Source organism: Nerophis ophidion, linkage group LG22 (genome assembly GCF_033978795.1).
Source record: "Nerophis ophidion isolate RoL-2023_Sa linkage group LG22, RoL_Noph_v1.0, whole genome shotgun sequence".
Lineage (NCBI taxonomy): Eukaryota > Metazoa > Chordata > Actinopteri > Syngnathiformes > Syngnathidae > Nerophis > Nerophis ophidion.
The window spans coordinates 31176827-31195944 of NC_084632.1; the positions used below are offsets into that span (position 1 = coordinate 31176827).

Genomic DNA, 19118 nt, shown 5'->3' on the forward strand with positions numbered 1-19118 from the left:
CTGGCAACATCACCTCCTGCACCCATGATATCCATGCTGCTTTTCTCATACCCTTGTCACAGTAAGTTTTCTTGTTATTTATGCCACAGTGCAAGTTTTTGCTTAATTTTTATAGTTAATTGCCTTTGTGCTAGTCTTTTGTTTCATAGCCCAGTTTTTTGTACCGCCATTGTGCGCGCTTTTTGTTGGTTCCTGTTTTGAGTTTTAGTGTTAAAATAAAGATGTCTTTACCTTCAAGCCGTTTTCACTCCATTCGCTTTGCACTTCGGGAAAACAACCCAAGACCAAGTCCAAGCCTGACACCCGGGCGCGGCACCGCTGCTGCTCACTGCTCCCCTCACCTCCCAGGGGGGTGATCAAGGGTGATGGATCAAATGCAGAGAAAAAAATTTCGCCACACCTAGTATGTGTGTGACAATCATTAGTACTTTAACTTTTATTTTTTTATATTTGGGTCAATGCACTACATATATTGTCTGAACACCATGACTTGATTAACGTGGACCACGACTTAAACAAGTTGAAAAACGTATCTGGGTGTTACCATTTAGTGTTCAATTGTACAAAATATGTACTGTGCAATCTACTAATAAAATTTTCTCAATCAATCAATGATACTTACTGCTTCTACTTGCATGTCCCACGACTGGCGGCACTTCTGGTCCTATTAAAACGGAAACAACAGCCTTAACTTGACATTGTACAAACCGAATGTTTATCATAGAAGTAATAATTCACACTATTTAAGCATAAAATCCCATGTTCAAAAGGCAACGGTACATCCACTGACATTATAGCAAACATAACTGAAGTGGCGTGATGATTCCAATGCAGTGTTTACGAAATTGTACACGTAAATGGAGAAGAGAGCACGTATTGCTAAGTTATATCAGGACATAAGGGTTAAAAGTACTTACGGCATTTTCGGGTCCATAAAACTGGCGTCTGTTTGACTTGTTTTCTTATTGTCCCGCTTGCACACCTAAATTAAAAAAGCTCAGTGTTATATGTAAGTAGTAATAGATGTATTTTAACCAATGGTTCGTATGTTTATGTAATACAATATTGTAATGTGTAATGTGTAAACCTAAATGGCCTACACTCGCCATTACTAACACTAGATGTCGCCATTTTCCAAAGACTGAAACGACAAAGACACAATTCTACCACATAGTGCAGTTTGCCTGCTTGTGATAAGGAATAAAAAAAACATTGCAAAATGCCCAGCCTAAAAACGCAACAATATTTTGTAGTGGAACTAAAAAGTGTTTGTTTTCATTTGATTTTTGACCGCCAAAAACGGGGGGACACATTTAATGTTAATGTGTGTTTCTTCCGTGCTCTTTAGTGGTGAGCACACGACGTTGCCAAAGCAAGCAGACCCTAGTAACAACATAACCGAGCTAGTTAAGCCACTCAGGTTAGCCGTGATGTAATCGCTAGTCTGTTGGGATTTGTAAAACAATTGCCCTGATTTGTTGTTGTGGGACAGAGTTCGAAAATATATTCCAGCAAAGATGTCTTATTTGGAATCATCTTCGGCTCCTAATGATGAGGACGAAGCTTTCTACTTGCAGTGTCGAGCCGCCTACGTAAGTGCGTTCAAATCTAGCCTGGCAAAGATCTCCTCGAAACAGGAATTATGTCGAGGTAAGTCATATTTTTTAAATGCACAAGCCTATTTATTTAACCGGAAATGGAAAGCTGTCAGGCTTGCCACTGACAGTTTGTTTGTGTTTCAGTTTTTCCTCTGTATGTGTGTTTAGTATTTTCTGTGTTTAGTTCCTGTCAGCGCTTTTATTTTGTCTGTTCCCTGTTTTTTTCCCTGTGCGCTGTTTTCCCCTCAGCTGTGGCTGATTGGCACCTGGCCACGCCTGTTGTCATCAGCCTGCTGTCAAGCGAAATAAGTGCTCGCTACGAAATAAGTGCCCAAGCGTGTCGGGGCATATATTTAGCGCCTTAAAGGCCTACTGAAATTTGATTTTCTTATTTAAACGGTGATAGCAGGTCCATTCTATGTGTCATACTTGATCATTTCGCGATATTGCCATATTTTTGCTGAAAGGATTTAGTAGAGAACATCCACGATAACGTTTGCAACTTTCTTTGCTAAGAGAAAAGCCCTGCCTGTACCGGAAGTCACAGACGATGATGTCACATGTTGATTGCTTCACATTGATTTTAATGGGAGCCTCCAACAAAGAGAGCTATTCGGACTGAGAAAACGACAATTTCCCCATTAATTTGAGCGAGGATGAAAGATTCAGGTTTGAGGATATTGATAGCGACGGACCAGACAAAACAAGTAATAAAAAAAAACGCGATTGCATTGGGACGGATTCTGATGTTTTTAGACACATTCACTCTGATAATTCTGGGAAATCCCTTATCTTTCTATTGTGTTGGTAGTGTTTTAGTGAGTTTAACAGTACCTGATAGTCGGAGGGGTGTGTCCACGGGTGTCTTGACACCAATGTCTCAGGGAAGTCGACGGCAGCTTTATGGACGGGGCAAGTTCAGCTGATCTCCGGTAAGAAGCGACTTTTTACCACAATTTTCTCACCGAAACCTGCTGGTTGACATTCGGGTGGGATCCATGTTCGCTGTGGTCCATAGTAAAGTTTCACCTCGAAGAATTTTAAACAAGGAATCACCCTGTGTTTGTGTGGCTAAAGGCTAAAGCTTCCCAACTCCATCTTTATACTTTGACTTCTCCAATATTAATTGAACAAGTTGCAAAAATACTGTGCAATTATGCCGTTAAAGCAAATGACTTTTAGCTGTGTGTGTGCGCAGCACTCATATTTCCTAACAGCCCGTGACGTCACGCGCATACGTCATCATTACGCGACGTTTTAAAGAAAAAACTCCCGGGAAATTTAAAATTGCAATTTAGTAAACTAAAAAGGCCGTATTGGCATGTGTTGCAATGTTAATATTTCATCATTGATATATAAACTATCAGACTGCGTGGTGGGTAGTAGTGGCTTTCAGTAGGTCTTTAAGAGCGAATCATATGCCCACCCTATTGTATAGAGTGTGTATGGGACGGCTTGCCAAATAATTGCCCCTGTGGATTTGCTGACATTGTTAGCTAAAAGAAAAACCGTATCATACCAAAGTTACTCTGATATATATTGTCTTAGGCTATTAAATATGGAGAAACGGCAGGATGAAACAAATAAGATCAGTAGTTTTTAATTTTGGTGAGTTAAGCTTTTAAAAATAGTGGACGGTCTCTCTCTTCGATACACACACGATGGTTTGTCAATGACGCCGCCCTGACAAAAAACTGCCCGGGGCACCCGTGGACTGCGCAAGTGCACTCATGCGCACACCCCCCCTGAGCACTTATTTCGTCTGTGCACAAATTTGGCTTGACACCGCTCCTATTTTACCTGCTTTGTTCCTCCAGTCACTGCTGGATTATTGTCGCTCTTGTCGTTGCTACCTGGCGTGTCGTATTATATCGTGTCAATGCAGCATTGCGGTAAGCTATATTTGATAGTGGTTTGTAGCTTATTGTCTTTTGTTCCCTGCTTCTAGTGATGGGTTGATGAAGCTTCATGTATCGTTTCGACACATTGCAAAACTGTATTGATACTGTGTCAATACTGTCACTAAATACTGACATCTGCTGGACATTAAAAATCCCTACAGGCAACCTATGGGCTGACTCAACTGACACTGATTTTATGACCTAGTATATACAAAAATACAAACCAAGTCATTGTATTTTATTTAGGATTATTTCATATCTTCATTTAAATAAAAATATATTTTTATCTTTTTTGGATACAGTCAAATAATGTGAACAGTGCGGCGATGCTGTTGACAGCAGCATCTTGTTGACAGATGTGCTTCCTTATAAACAGTATGGCGTGCAGGTGCCAGTGCGACACAGGTTGCTACGCAGGTGCCAGTGCGACACAGTTCGCGTAATGGTCACGTGACCAAAACAGCTCATGATCGGTCACGTGACTTTCTAAGAGCGGTACGCGCACCAACACAGGGTTTCGCTCTATGAGCTCGACGCATGCACCGATGCATCGGTGTTGCCGGACCTATCACTACCTGCTTCCCAGCTTGTCATATCAGTACGACTTCTGTTTCCTGCTCGTTCAATCAATCAATCAATCAATCAATCAATTAATGTTTATTTATATAGCCCCAAATCACAAAAGACTCAAAGGACTGCACAATTCATTACGACTACGACATCGTCGGAAGAACCCACAAAAGGGCAAGGAAAACTCACACCCAGTGGGCAGGGAGAATTCACATCCAGTGGGACGCCAGTGACAATGCTGACTCTTAAAAACCTTGGAGAGGACCTCAGATGTGGGCCCCCCCCCCTCCTCTAGGGGACCGAAAGCAATGGATGTCGAGCGGGTCTAACATGATACTGTGAAAGTTCAATCCATAGTGGCTCCAACACAGCCGCGAGAGTTCAGTTCAAAGCGGATCCAAGACAGCAGCGAGAGTCCCGTCCACAGGAAACCATCCCAAGCGGAGGCGGATCAGCAGCGTAGAGATGTCCCCAACCGATACACAGGCGAGCGGTCCATCCTGGGTCCTGACGAGCGGTCCATCCTGGGTCTCGACTCTGGACAGCCAGTACTTCATCCATGGTCATCGGACCGGACCCCCTCCACAAGGGAGGGGGGGACATAGGAGAAAAAAGAAAAGAAGCGGCAGATCAACTGGTCTGAAAAGGAGGTCTATTTAAAGGCTAGAGTATACAGATGAGTTTTAAGGTGAGACTTAAATGCTTCTACTGAGGTAGCATCTCGAACTGTTACCGGGAGGGCATTCCAGAGTACTGGAGCCCGAACGGAAAACGCTCTATAGCCCGCAGACTTTTTTTGGGCTCTAGGAATCACTAATAAGCCGGAGTCTTTTGAACGCAGATTTCTTGCCGGGACATATGGTACAATACAATCGGCAAGATAGGATGGAGCTAGACCGTGTAGTATTTTATACGTAAGTAGTAAAACCTTAAAGTCACATATTAAGTGAACAGGAAGCCAGTGCAGGTGAGCCAGTACAGGCGTAATGTGATCAAACTCTCTTGTTCTTGTCAAAAGTCTAGCAGCCGCATTTTGTATCAACTGTAATCTTTTAATGCTAGACATGGGGAGACCCGAAAATAATACGTTACAGTAATCGAGACGAGACGTAACAAACGAATGGATAATGATCTCGGCGTCTTTAGTGGACAAAATGGAGCGAATTTTAGCGATATTACGGAGATGAAAGAAGGCCGTTTTAGTAATGCTTTTAATGTGTGACTCAAAGGAGAGAGTTGGGTCGAAGATAATACCCAGATTTTTTACCGAGTCACCTTGTTTTATTATTTGGTTGTCAAATGTTAAAGTTGTATTATTAAATAGAGGTCGGTGTCTTAGCAGGACCGATAATCAGCATTTCCGTTTTTTTGGCGTTAAGTTGCAAAAAATTTGCGGACATCCATTGTTTAATTTCATTAAGACACGCTTCCAACTGACTACAGTCCGGCGTGTTGGTCAGCTTTAGGGGCATGTAGAGTTAGGTGTCATCAGCATAGCAGTGAAAGCTAATACCGTATTTGCGTATGACGTCACCCAGCGGCAGCATGTAGATGCTGAAGAGTACAGGGCCAAGGACCGAACCCTGGGGAACTCCACACGTTACCTTAAATTAGTCCGAGGTCATACTGCTCGTTATCTTCTAGCTCCCATGCTAGCTCTTTTAGTTTGTTATCCGCCTCGTGCGCGCCTTTTGTTAGTACCCTTTTTTGTTTGTTCTTGTCCTAGTATTTTAATTAAATCGTGTTTTCCCTCGCAATGCTTGCCTCCTTCTCTGTATCTTGGGGTTCGACACAAACTAACTCTGACAAAAGCCTCCTAAATATTCGTCAACGGTATCTCAAATCAGATTCACACCAACCAATCAATCAATCAATCAATCAATCAATGAATCAAAGTTCATTTTTATAGCCCTAGGTCACGAGTGTCTCAAAGGGCTGCACAAGCCACAAAAACATCCTCGGGTCAGATCCCACATCAGGGCAAGGAAAAACTCAACCCAATAGGCTACAATGAGAAACCTTGGAGGGGACTGCAAATGTGGGGAACCCAACCCCATCAAAACATGTTCCTTTTCCATGTCAACGTCTTACAATAGAACATATTCAGTAACTACATACATGTTTGTGGACGACATGAAATCCAAGGTTTGAAAGTCATCCAAATCGGTTCAAAGATGTGTTTTGCATCGGTAGAGCCAGGCACGTGCACAGAGAATTTGGGAGGGCAGGTGCTCAATACAGAAAAAAGGTCACCCAACACGAAAATGATTCATTATTGTTTAATGAAGGGATGTCAAACTCATTTTATGTCAGGGGCTGATAACTTGAAAATAAAGACAACTCCAGGTTGTTTACTTTGGCCAAAAATAGAAAAAGCACACTATGAAAATGTACAAAAAATCTTCTGGACAAAACACTTCAAGTTTGTTAAAAATTCTGAGGGAATTGGTGCAGTTTCAAAAACACAATGAGCTTAGATTTCGTCTCAGTGTATCTACAGAGCTGGAAAATAAACTTTAAGTCACAGTCTTTCTGGGATGGAACAAAAAACATGTAAACCCTTCGAGGTATCAAGTACCTCCTGTGTCATGTCCACGTATCAATCCAGAGTTAACTCAACAAATCGTAACAAACGAAGGTAAAAATCTATTCAAAATGGTTACGTTTTCTCGTTTTTGACAGACATAGTGGGGGAGTAAGGCTGCCAAATATGGATGTGTTCGAAGCAGAAGACATAAAACGGCAGGTTTTAAATTTCATTTGTGTGAAGGGAGAGGAACAGCAGCCACGCTTTACTTTGTTCCTCTTGCATGTCCTAACAGAATTGCTATTGTGACATCCAGTGGACACATTTAGAACAGTAGTTTCTTTCACTCCAAAAAAAATGCATCTCGTTTTAATACTTGGCAAACTCATCACGCGGGTAGGATAAAACCCGGTGCGGCCCAAAAACAGGTTTTATCTGGCCCGCGGGACGTACGTTTGACACCCCTGGTTTAGTGCATTCAGGAGCGGTGTGAAGTTGAGAAAAATGTAATGTAAAACAATTGTGTGCACGCACAACACTTAAGGTCTTTAGTTGTTATATTTATGGAATAAATTGTGCACTGATTCAAAATAGAAAGTGAATAAATGTGTTGGTAAATGCTATGAAATGGAAAAAGGGTAGGAGGGTTAAATACGCTTTGCTTATTCCTACTGCGTTTCGAACCGGTGTAAAGTTGGCTCCCCACCCTGTCCAAATCTATCCAAACTTCTACCAATCGTTTGTGCCGCAAACATTTCCGTTTGGGTTTTTTTCACCCCAAAGCTGTTTTATCTGTCTGTGCTGCAAAATGTTTTGGTCTAACTATTATAGTTTTGAAGTTATTAACGTTTTGATATTTATAACCAGTCCCCAGCCCCTTGTAAAAAAACCTCCCCAAACCAGTACTCATAGTTTGTGCTATGTTTGTGCTGGTCTCTGCTATTGTTAACTATAATAGTTTTGAAATTATTAACATTTTGTGGTTTGTTATTAACATGTAATTATTAACATGTTAATCATAACTAACCCCCTCCCCCAACTGTGTCAAAATCTCCCCAAACTTGTCCCATTCATTTGTGCTATGTTTGTTTGTAAAAAATGTTGGTCTAACGATTATAGTTTTTAAGTTATTAACATTTTGTGATTCATTTGTGTGAAGTTGGCCCCATCGCCTTGAACAAATCTCCCCAAACTTGTCTCAATCGTTTGTGCTGCTTACAGTTTTTAAGTAACTGTAGTTACATACATGTTAATACCAATATGTAATATGTTAAATATTTGCTGTATTTTGGTAATTTTGTGCGTTACCTGAACTTCTTTCCTCAACGCATTTTTTCCGTTTCCAAAATTTGTCCTGAAACAAACACGAGTGTGTTGTAAACATCGCAGATTTCTTAACAGACAACAATGGCGACTATTTTTGGACAAATGAGGATTTACAACTTAATTTTTTCGAACCTGAATATACAGAGGATGAACTGCATGTTATAGAAGCAAGCACAAACAGAGGGTGAAACGTTGGAGCAGACGGAAGCCGACAGTGTGAGGTCTGTGTGACTTACAGGTAAGAATTTGGAACTTGGAGCTAAGCTCCGCGAACATAAATGGCATGCTTACCCAAAGTCAACTTGAAAAAACGTCCCCGGCCAGCTGGACAGACAACTGTCCATCGAGTGAGTCACTATAATATTGATCATGATAGATGAAGCACATCATACGTGTCGTTACAACTACATACACTGTCGAGCTAGCTGTGTAAAAACAAAACGTGAATTTTTGGGCTAATACTTTACAGATACTGCATGTACTGTATATGTATATGATAGTTCATGTTTTTTCAGTCAGTACAAATTGGTGTCCAATCGCATTACAATCTCACAAGTCATTCAGCTGGTGATACAAAAGGTAGTTTATCTATTGCTGTAGCTAGCTTACCCTTTGCCATAGCTAGCTTACGGCTAATAGCGTAGCAAGCCGTCGCAAGACCATTTGTTACTACACCAGAAAAATATTTTCTCCGTGTACAATAGCAATGTCGCTACATCTTGGTTAGTATTGTTATTATATTATCATTATGAATCAAAATGTGTTAAGAGCTTAAAAACTATAAGAGTTAGACTAAAAACAAACGATTGGAACTGGTTTGGGGAAAATTTGGGGGGGGGGGGTTACTTCCATCCATCCATTTTCTACTGCTTGTCCCTTTCGGGATAGCGGGGGGTGCTGGTGCCTATCTCAGCTTCATTCGGGCGGTAGGCGGGGTACACCCTGGAGAAGTCGCCACTTCTTCGCTGGGCCAACACAGATAGACAGACAACATTCACACTCACATTCACACACTAGGGTCAATTTAGTGTTGCCAATCAATGTATGCCCAGGTGCATGTCTTTGGAAGTGGGAGGAAGCCGGAGACGCACTAACCCCTCTTCCACTAGAGCCATCATTTGTTAATAACTTAAAAATTATAATTGCTTGACCGAAAATTTTTGCAGCACAAACAAAGCACAAATAAATGTGTCCGGTTTGGGGTGAATTTTGACATGGTTGGAGGTTTGGTTATGAACACTTAAATACTGTAACTTGAAAAACTGGCCTAAACGAAAATGTTTTTAGCATAAACAAGGTACAAACAATTGGGACACGTTTGGAGAGATTTGGACAACGGGGGGAGGCGACTTCACACAGGCGAATCATAAAACATTAATAACTTAAAATTTTTAAGAGTTAGCCCAAATAATTTTGCAGCCTAAATGTTGCACAAACAAATGGGACAGGTTTGGGGAGATTTTGACATAGCTAGTGTTCAGTCATAGCTAATAGCAGATTAATAACATAAAAAAAAACAAAAAACGTTAACTTAAAAAACGTAACGACACAAACAAAAGGTTGGGTCTTGGGTGCAGTTGGGTAATCCCAGAAGAGGACAAGTCAAAAGTCATGTCAAAAGTGGTAAAGGAATGGCTAAAACTGACTTAAACGTGTGGATGATGCTGATGAAACAAGCCCATGTCAGAAAACCAACAAATGTAACTCAACAGCACCAATTTTGTCAAGAGGAGTGGTCAAAAATTCAACCAGAAGCTTGCCAGAAGCGGGTGGATGGCTACCAAAAACGCTTTATTGCAGTAAAACTTGTTTACGGACATGTAATCAAATATTAACATTGCTATATGTATACTTTTGACCCAACAGATTTAGTCACATTTTCAGTAGACCCATAATAAATTCTTAAAAGAACCAAACTTCATGAATGTTTTTTGTGACCAATCACTCTATCACAAAAAAGTAAGAGTTGTAGAAATCTTTGGAAACTCAAGACAGCCATGACATTATGTTCTTTACAAGTGTATGTACACTTTTGACCACGACTGTATCTGTGCACGAGCCTGTTTGGAGCGCACTTATTTGTGTTGCCATATTTTTGAATGCTTACATTAAGACTAAAGAGTGTAGAAATAGGGATATGCGTACACTCTCATTCAGAGTTCTATTTTTTACATGAATATATAGGAAAATGTTATAAAAAGGCCAGAAAGAGTTGTCTGTTGACTTGTTCCCCATTTCCTAGTTCTCCAGTTGGCTGGCAGGAATCCCTCCCAAGCCACTCTCGATAAGTACTGGACCACAGGAACGACTGACATGAACTTTGACGATTTCTGTGGGATTCTGAAACATGAGCGGAAGGCTGAAAAGAACGAGCTGATTGACGTTTTCAAAAAGCTGGATACCGATGGCGATGGATACATCTCACAGAGCAAAGTGGAAAAGCTCCTTACGACCGTGAGTCACCAAGCATTAAGCATTATGTATACATATTGGATTGAAGCTTGAGAAGTTAAGCTCAATTAACCGGATCTAAAGAACATTTTTTTTCAGGATTTATTGCTTTCAAAATATTTTGAACCTTACAGGGAGGTGATACAATGACACCTGAAGAGGTGAATGCCATTTTCTCATTAAGTGACATCAACAAGGATGGACAATTCAACTATGCAGAAGTAAGTATGACATTCTTTCAGCCTGTTCTTTTGAGCTCATATTGTGTCAGTGGCAACAAGTTGTAGGTTATTGTGTGTCCAAAGATGTGGAAAAAATAGACTTTTGCAATATTAATAATGCCATCCATCCATCCATTTTCTACCGCTTGTCCCGTTCGGGGTCGCGGGGGGTGATGGAGCCTATCTCAGGTGCATTCTGGCGGAATGTCGCCATCCTGAACAAGTCGCCACCTCATAACATATATAATACAAAAATAAATATAGTATGAACATAGGAAAATAAAATTCGTAAATAAAGACAATGCATTTTTCAGAAGGCATAATCATGTTTACAAAATGTATAATATTCATGATATCGTGATGAGCGCTTGTCATATACTAACCATCCATCCATTCATCCATTTTCTACCGCTTGTCCGTTTAATGTGTTTCTCAAATTGTGAGTCAGGACCCCCTGGGGTCACGTTGAGGTTTTAGTGGGGTTGAGAGCAGCACAGAAGATTTTCATTATTTGTGTCTACACTTTAGGGCACCACGGTGGAAGAGGGGTTAGAGCGTCTGCCTCACAATACAAAGGTCCTGAGTTCAATCCCGGACTCGGGATCTTTCTGTGTGGAGTTTGCATGTTTTCCCCGTGACTGCGTGGGTTCCCTCCGGGTACTCCGGCTTCATCCCACCTCCAAAAAACATGCACCTGGGGATAGGTTGATTGGCAACACTAAATTGGCCCTAGTGTGTGAATGCTGTCTGTCTATCTGTGTTGGCCCTGCGATGAGGTGGCGACTTGTCCAGGGTGTACGCCACCTTCCGCCCAATTGTAACTGAGATAGGCTCCAGCGCCCCCAAAGGAATAAGCGGTAGATATGGATGGATGAATGTTGTCTACACTTTAGTATTCATGTTGGAACAACACACAAGCCTGCAGCTAGGTGGCAACTTGTCCAGGGTGTACAACGCCTTCCGCCCGATTGTAGCTGAGATAGGCTCCAGCGCCCCCGAAGGGAATAAGCGGTAGATAATAAATGGATGGATGAATGTTGTCTACACTTTAGTATTCATGTTGGAACAATAAACAAGCCTGCAGCTAGGTGGCAACTTGTCCAGGGTGTACACCGCCTTCCGCCCGATTGTAGCCGAGATAGGCTCCAGCGCCCCCTGAAGGAAATAAGCGGTAGATAATGGATGGATGAATGTTGTCTACACTTTAGTATTCATGTTGGAACAACACACAAGCCTGCAGCTAGGTGGCAACTTGTCCAGGGTGTACAACGCCTTCCGCCCGATTGTAGCTGAGATAGGCTCCAGCGCCCCCGAAGGGAATAAGCGGTAGAAATGGATGGATGAATGTTGTCTACACTTTAGTATTCATGTTTGAACAACACACAAGCCTGCAGCTAGGTGGCAACTTGTCCAGGGTGTACACCGCCTTCCGCCCGAATGTAGCTGAGATAGGCTCCAGCGCCCCCGAGGGGAATAAGCGGTAGATAATGGATGGATGAATGTTGTCTACACTTTAGTATTCATGTTTGAACAACACACAAGCCTGCAGCTAGGTGGCAACTTGTCCAGGGTGTACACCGCCTTCCGCCCGAATGTAGCTGAGATAGGCTCCAGCGCCCCCGAGGGGAATAAGCGGTAGATAATGGATGGATGAATGTTGTCTACACTTTAGTATTCATGTTGGAAAAACACACAAGCCTACTGCTTGGTGGCAACTTGTCTAACACAATTGTGTACAGAACAGTGGCAAAGAGATGGACAAGTTTGTGACAAAAATGAAAAAATAAAGGGGACGTTGTGAGTAGGGCCGGGCGGTATGGACCTAAAGTGATATCCTGATATGTTTTGGCTGAATACCTTCCGCCCGACTGTAGCTGAGATAGGCGCCAGCGCCCCCCGCGACCCCAAAAGGGAATAAGCGGTAGAAAATGGATGAATGGCTGGATGGACGATATATCCCGAAAGACAAAGTCAGACCAAAACATATGTGTCAAGTTGTTTTATTGAAATAAATACTTTACATGGGTAATTTTTCAGGACATTTTAAAGTTTTCTGCAAAGATAAATGCACATAAACAAAAGCCTTGAAAATTAAATAAGAAGAGAAAAGTGCCACCTTCAATCTTCTTTAAAACAAAGCTTTAGCGATGCTCCAATCCTCATCTAACAAGAAAAATCCAAAATAACAAAAATTTAAATAAAGTCCCTGCTTTAAGATAACATTTCAAACATTAGCAGCAATTTGAAAAGGAGCTACTTTTAACAATACTGTTTCTTAGCTCAACATTTTTAGAAGACCCTTGTTCCCTCAAAAATGAAAGCCAATAACATCAAGCTGTAAACTGCAGGATGCTGTGTGACATGTGACAATATTGCCACTGCATCTAAACACCCTTTCAGATCATGTATACCTTTGTCATGGCAGTGCTTCTTGAGCAAATTACCGGATTTTTCGGAGTATAAATCGCTCCGTAGTATAAGTTGCACCTGCCGAAAATGCATAATAAAGAAGGAAAAACCATAAGTCGCACTGGAGTATAAGTCGCATTTCTGGGGGAAATTTATTTGTTAAAACCCAACACCAAGAATAGACATTTGAAAGGCATTTTTAAATAAATAAAGAATAGTGAACAACAGGCTCAATAAGTGTACGTTTTATGATGCATAAATAACCAACTGAGAAGGTGCCTGGTATGTTAATGTAACATATTATGGTAAGAGTCATTCAAATAACTATAACATATAGAACATGCTATACATTTACCAAACAATCTGTCACTCCTAATCGCTAAATCCGATGAAATCTTATACGTCTAGTCTCTTACGTGAATGAGCTAAATAATATTATTTGATATTTTACGGTAACGTGTTAATAATTTCACACATAAGTCGATCCTGTGTATAAGTCACACCCCTGGCCAAATTATGAAAAAAACTGCGACTTATAGTCCGAAAAATACGGTAGTTGCAACTGGGACGCTGATATAACGAGTTGATTATTTCCGTTTTTTCATACCGTTGCAACTGGGAACATATCTAATTACACAATATGTTCTCCATCATTTCGAAGTGCATCCTTTTTCTATCGCATTGCTGATTTCACATAATCACGTGAAATGCGACTCGCCATGCTGCTGTCATGAACGCCTATTGCCCTGAGTGATGCCGAGTGTTGCTGAGGCTCGAGTCAAACGGACTTAATCCCTGGAAAATCTTCTGAGGATTTTTTTTTTTTCTTATAGAGCAAAATTTGCGGAAAAAAGGAGAACAAAATACATGATTTCCCGGCAAAAATTAGAAGGTTGATATAGGCTTCACACACTCCTAGTACTGGAGTATGTGTCAAAGGTGCATGGAGGAGGGACATGGCACCAAAATGAACAGAGAGACTTCCGCATCAGGACATTAAGGGTTACATATCGGTATTGTAGTACTATCTCAAATACATGTCTCTTTCTGAAATATAACATACGTAATATGGGTATACAGCCCAGCCCCAGTTGTGAGCGGCATATATAAAAACGTAACTATGTGAGTCATACTGTACATTCAAATAAATACATCTTATCAAGTTCTTGGTTGTAAGTCAATTCAGGGTGGTCGTGTAAAATGTTTTGTCCCTTAAGGGTGTAAGGATGGAAAATAATTGAGAAGCACTGCATCACATAACATATTGTCTAGGGCTGTCTTTGAATAAGAAATGTCATATTCAGATTCGATTTGTTTGATATTCTCCATTGTCACCTATAATATGGTGTTTTATTTTAAGAGAGAAATAAATTGTGATACTATTAACGTATTCTTACTGCTCACTCTGTCAGTATAGTGTCACATTATATAAATCTAGCCGCTATAAGGTGATTCTTTCAGATAGTTTTAAAAATAATTGTTTTCATTAAAGTGAACAAAACAAATGATGTGCTATTTTTTCATCACGATTCCAACTTTTTCCACCCCAGAAAAAGGCTAAACCACTCTGATAAACAAAATAAACTCAGTTTTTGTTGGATTGTTTAGTGAGGTCCTCGACAAAACAAACTTGACTGAATAGAAGTAAAAGCCATTACAAATGTTCTCTATGTGAACATGCTGAAGGGTCATAATCTTTACCAGCAAAAAGAGTTACGTTTCTGTGGCGAGACGGCACGTGCACATTTAGTTTCCGGTGAGTTCCTTCGGAACATATGGCGGGATTCGGCCGACTGGAGGAGCGTGGTGGCACGGAGGTCAGGGTGTTTGACTCTGGCGCATCCCAAGGAGCCCAGTTCCCCATATAGAAATATCTTACCAATACTGTCAAATAGTTTTTAAAGAAAGATGTTGAAGGGCCAAAACCCACGGGCAGCTGTTTTAGACACCTGGAAGCAGCGATCGCTTTCTAGTGACTGCCCACATTGTACTCAAATTAGAATGATATACTTCTCAGTGGCCTAGTGGTTAGAGTGTCCACCCTGAGATCAGTAGGTTGTGACTTCAAACCTGGGCCAAGTCATACAAAAGACTATAAAAATGAGACCCATTACCTCCCTGCTTAGCACTCAGCATCAAAGGTAGGAATTTAGGGTTAAATCACCAAAAATGATTCCCGGGCACGGCCACCGCTGCTGCTCACTGCTCCCCTCACCTCCCAGGGGGTGATCAAGGGTGATGGGTCAAATGCAGAGAATAATTTCACCACACCTAGTGTGTGTGTGACAATCATCGGTACTTTAACTTTAATCTCTTACTCTACATCTGTCTGCACACAAGTGTTTTAGTATGACCAACGCAATCGATCCATCCTCCCAACACACCTGCTGTTTGCGGGGGGGCCTCATCAGGTACTTAACGCAACCCCTCCTCCTAGTGTGGGAGGGGGTTTAAAGTTTGTGCGGTGTCTGACAATTGGACTGCAAAGTTGTCATCGAATCTGCCACTATTTGAAAACAGCCATCATATTGTCCATATCATTTCCCTTCAGTTCTGCAGGTTGCTTGTGTCAACAGTGGATGCGTGTCAGATGGCCTCTTTGGAGAAGCTCCAAGCTGATGCCAAGCTAAAAAAGCAAAACTTTGGCAGCCATTTAGGCGGTCCTTCAAATCCCTCCATGTCACCCAAATCGGCAGCTTCTTTGAAAACTGCAGAAGCAACATGGTCTGATCCAGATAATACACAGAAGAAAGGTACCTGGGTAGTGTTACTATGTTGTGTTTTTGTGGTGGATTTACTTATTGACTTTTTAAATGCTTACCCATACACACCATTTGCAACATTACACATCGACGTTTTCTTTTGATTAAATATAATAGCTCTGTTATTGATTATGTCTTCACTCCCAAGTGACGAATCACCTCATTAAGACAGTTCATTCATCATGAGAGCTACGTGATTAGAACAGCTTGTTTGGAGGGCGGAGACTGTAAAGTGCTGTGATTATCATTTCTGCCATTAGGAGATTGACAAACACTTTATCTACAACAGAGAGAACCACAAGACATTGTTTTGGTCAAAAAGATATGTGCTCATGGCAACTAATTTGGCCACTCCATGTGTCAGTAAGTAGCATGTTAGAACCACCAAGCTGAGAAACTTAGGACAATATGATAGATGGGATGGATTTAAGTGGTCAGTCTATGTTCTTGTATTGATTTGGACGATTCCACAACTACTCACTAGGGAGAGGATGAGGGATTTGAAAGTGGTGAAGGGGAGGGCCCAGTCGACCGCCACTGCAAAAACAAACGAGTTCCTGCACAGTAGTCTGGATTATCAAATCATTGTGACTCTCCCACATATTGATTTAAACCTGTTACATTTTAATAAGGAGCTGACATAAGATGCTACCCGACTGCACACGTTGAATGCGTTATTCTTTCAATTTGGTTTGCTCATTTAAACCGCCCCTCCCTATTGCAGATCGCCCGCTGTGCGTAAGGCCCCGTGATGTGTGTGGGGCCCTGTTTTGCATAAGAGAAGCGCTTTTGAAATGTCACTTAATTAATGGCAGGGCGCTTCATATGAAATTTTACCTAAAACCTGTTGCTAGCCCTTTCCTGCTCTGTCACTGTTAAAGACCTACTGAAATGAGATGTTCTTATTTAAACGGGGATAGCAGGTCCATTTCATGTGTCATACTTGATCATTTCGCGATATTGCCATATTTTTGCTAAAAGGATTTAGTAGAGAACATCGACGATAAAGTTCGCAACTTTTGGTCGCTAATAAAAAAGCCTTGCCCTTACCAGAAGTAGCAGACGATGACGTCACCGGTGTGAGGGCTCCTCACGTCCTCACATTGTTTATAATGGGAGCCTCCAGCATCAAGAGCTATTCAGACCGAGAAAGCAACAATTTCCCCATTAATTTGAGCGAGGACGAAAGATTCGTGGATGAGGATATTTAGAGTGAAGGACTATAAAAAAAAAAAGGCGATTTTATTAGGAGCGATTCAGATGTTGTTAGACACATTTACTAGGATAATTCTGGGAAATCCCTTATTTTTCTATTGTGTTGCTAGTGTTTTAGTGAGTTAAATAGTACCTGATAGTCGAAGGGGTGTGTCCGCGGGTGTGTTGACGTCAGTCTCTGAGGGAAGTCACAGCAGCTGCATGGACGACACAAGCTCCGCTGATCTCCGGTAAGAGGCGACTTTTTACCACAATTTTCTCACCAAAACCTGCCGGTTGACAAGTGGTCGGGATCCATGTTCGCTTGACCGCTCTGATCCATAATAAAGCTTCACCTCCGGGAATTTTAAACAACGAAACACCGTGTGTTTGTTTGGCTAAAGCTTCCCACCTCCATCTTTCTACTTTGACGTCTCCATTATTAAGTGAAAAAATTGCAAAAGATTCAGCAACACAGATATCCAAAATACTGTGTAATTGCGCAATGAAAAGAGACGACTTATAGCCGCAAGTGGTGCTGGCTAATATGTCCCCTCCAAGCAATAACGTCACAAACACGCGTCATCATACGCGTCATCATTCAGCGACGTTTTCAACAGGAAACTCCGCGGGTAATTTAAAATTGTAATTTAGTAAACTAAAAAGGCCGTATTGGCATGTGTTGCAATGTTAATATTTCATCATTGATATATAAACTATTAGACTGCGTGGTCGGTAGTAGTGGGTTTCAGTAGGCCTTTAAGGACATAATGGCAAATGTCCTAAGACATTCTCACTGTCTCCCGTGGCGCGAAGCGTTAGGGACTGTCAACAAAAGCTTTTTTTCCCAATGTTTAAGGTGGTTAAAGTTATTATTTTAAATTGTATTATTAAATTTGTAATTACATTGACGTGAAAGACCATTTGATGAATAAAGCTTGGGTTTTACAGTTCATTTTATTATGCATCTATTATTGGTTGGTAGAAGTTTATTTTGAACATGTATACAGTTTCAATTGGATACCTCACATATATGCCCCTACATTTTTCAACATGTCTGAAAAGCTGTAGTATTTGGCCACCCATCCAAATTATGAGATTCAGGTGTCCTAATCACTTGGTGATTACAGGTGTATGAAATCAAGCACTTAGGCATGGAGACTGTTTGTACAAACATTTGTGAAAGAATGGGCTGCTCTCGGACCTCAGTGATTTCCAGCGTGGAACTGTCATAGGATGCCACCCGTGCAACAAATCCAGTCGTGAAAAGTCCTCGCTCCTAAATTATCCAAAGTCAACTGTCGGCTTTATTATAAGAGAATGAAAGTTTGGGAACAATGGCAACTCAGCCATGGAGTGGTAGGCCACATAAACTGACAGAGAGGGGTCAGCGCATAGTGTGAAGACTTTCTGCACATTCAGTTGCTACAGAGCCGCAAACTACATGTGACTTTTCAATTAGCCCACGTACAGTACGCAGAGAGCTTCATGGAATGGGTTTCCATGGCCGAACAGCTGTATTTAAGCCATACACGTCGCCACTGAACTAGAGCAGTGGAGACAACTTCTCTGGAGTGATGAATCACGCTTTTCCATATGGCAATCTGATAGACGAGTCTGGGTTTGGGAGTTGCCAGGAGGAAAAATTATGGTGTGGGGTAGTTTTTCATGAGTTGGACTTGGACCCTTAGTTCCAGTGAAAGGAACTTTGAATGCTCCAGGATACCAAAACATTTTGGACAATTCCAGGCTCACAACCTTGTGGGAACAGTTTGGAGCGGGCCTCTTCCTCTTCCAACATGACTGTGCACGAGTGCACAAAGCAAAGTCCATAAGGACATGTATGACAGAGTCTGGTGTGGATTAACTTGACTGGCCTACATAGAGTCCTGACCTGAACCCAATAGAACACCTTTGGGATTAAGTAGAACGGAGACTGAGAGCCAGGCCTTCTCGACCAACATCAGTGTGTGACCTCACCAAGGCGCTTTTGGAGTACAAACACACTCCGCAACCTTGTGGACAGCCTTCTCAGAAGATTTGAAGCTGTAATAGCTGCAAAAGGTGGACCGACATCATATTGAACCTTATGGGTTAGGAATGGGATGGCACTTCAAGTCATATGTGAGTCAAGGCAGGTGGCCAAATACTTTTGGCAA

General features: G+C 41.5%; 1 protein-coding gene and 1 long non-coding RNA gene across 2 annotated transcripts in view; one reads left to right on the forward strand and one right to left on the reverse strand.

The window, feature by feature from the left end:
• Window positions 1-252: 252 nt before the first annotated feature.
• On the reverse strand, window positions 253-1133 carry LOC133540774 (uncharacterized). Its single transcript, XR_009803720.1, has 3 exons — window positions 918-1133; window positions 623-664; window positions 253-400 (listed from the first exon to the last, which is right to left on the reverse strand). It is a non-coding gene; the product is annotated as an uncharacterized LOC133540774 (long non-coding RNA).
• A 174-nt stretch (window positions 1134-1307) lies between these two features.
• The window catches only part of efcab7 (EF-hand calcium binding domain 7), a 41323-nt gene continuing 23512 nt past the window's right edge, over window positions 1308-19118 (forward strand). Inside the window, exons 1-5 of the mRNA XM_061883690.1 lie at window positions 1308-1420; window positions 1493-1650; window positions 10165-10376; window positions 10508-10594; window positions 15555-15756. Coding sequence (XP_061739674.1) covers window positions 1317-1420; window positions 1493-1650; window positions 10165-10376; window positions 10508-10594; window positions 15555-15756 — 763 coding nt within the window. The 5' untranslated portion in view covers window positions 1308-1316. The remainder of the gene's footprint in view (window positions 1421-1492; window positions 1651-10164; window positions 10377-10507; window positions 10595-15554; window positions 15757-19118) is intronic.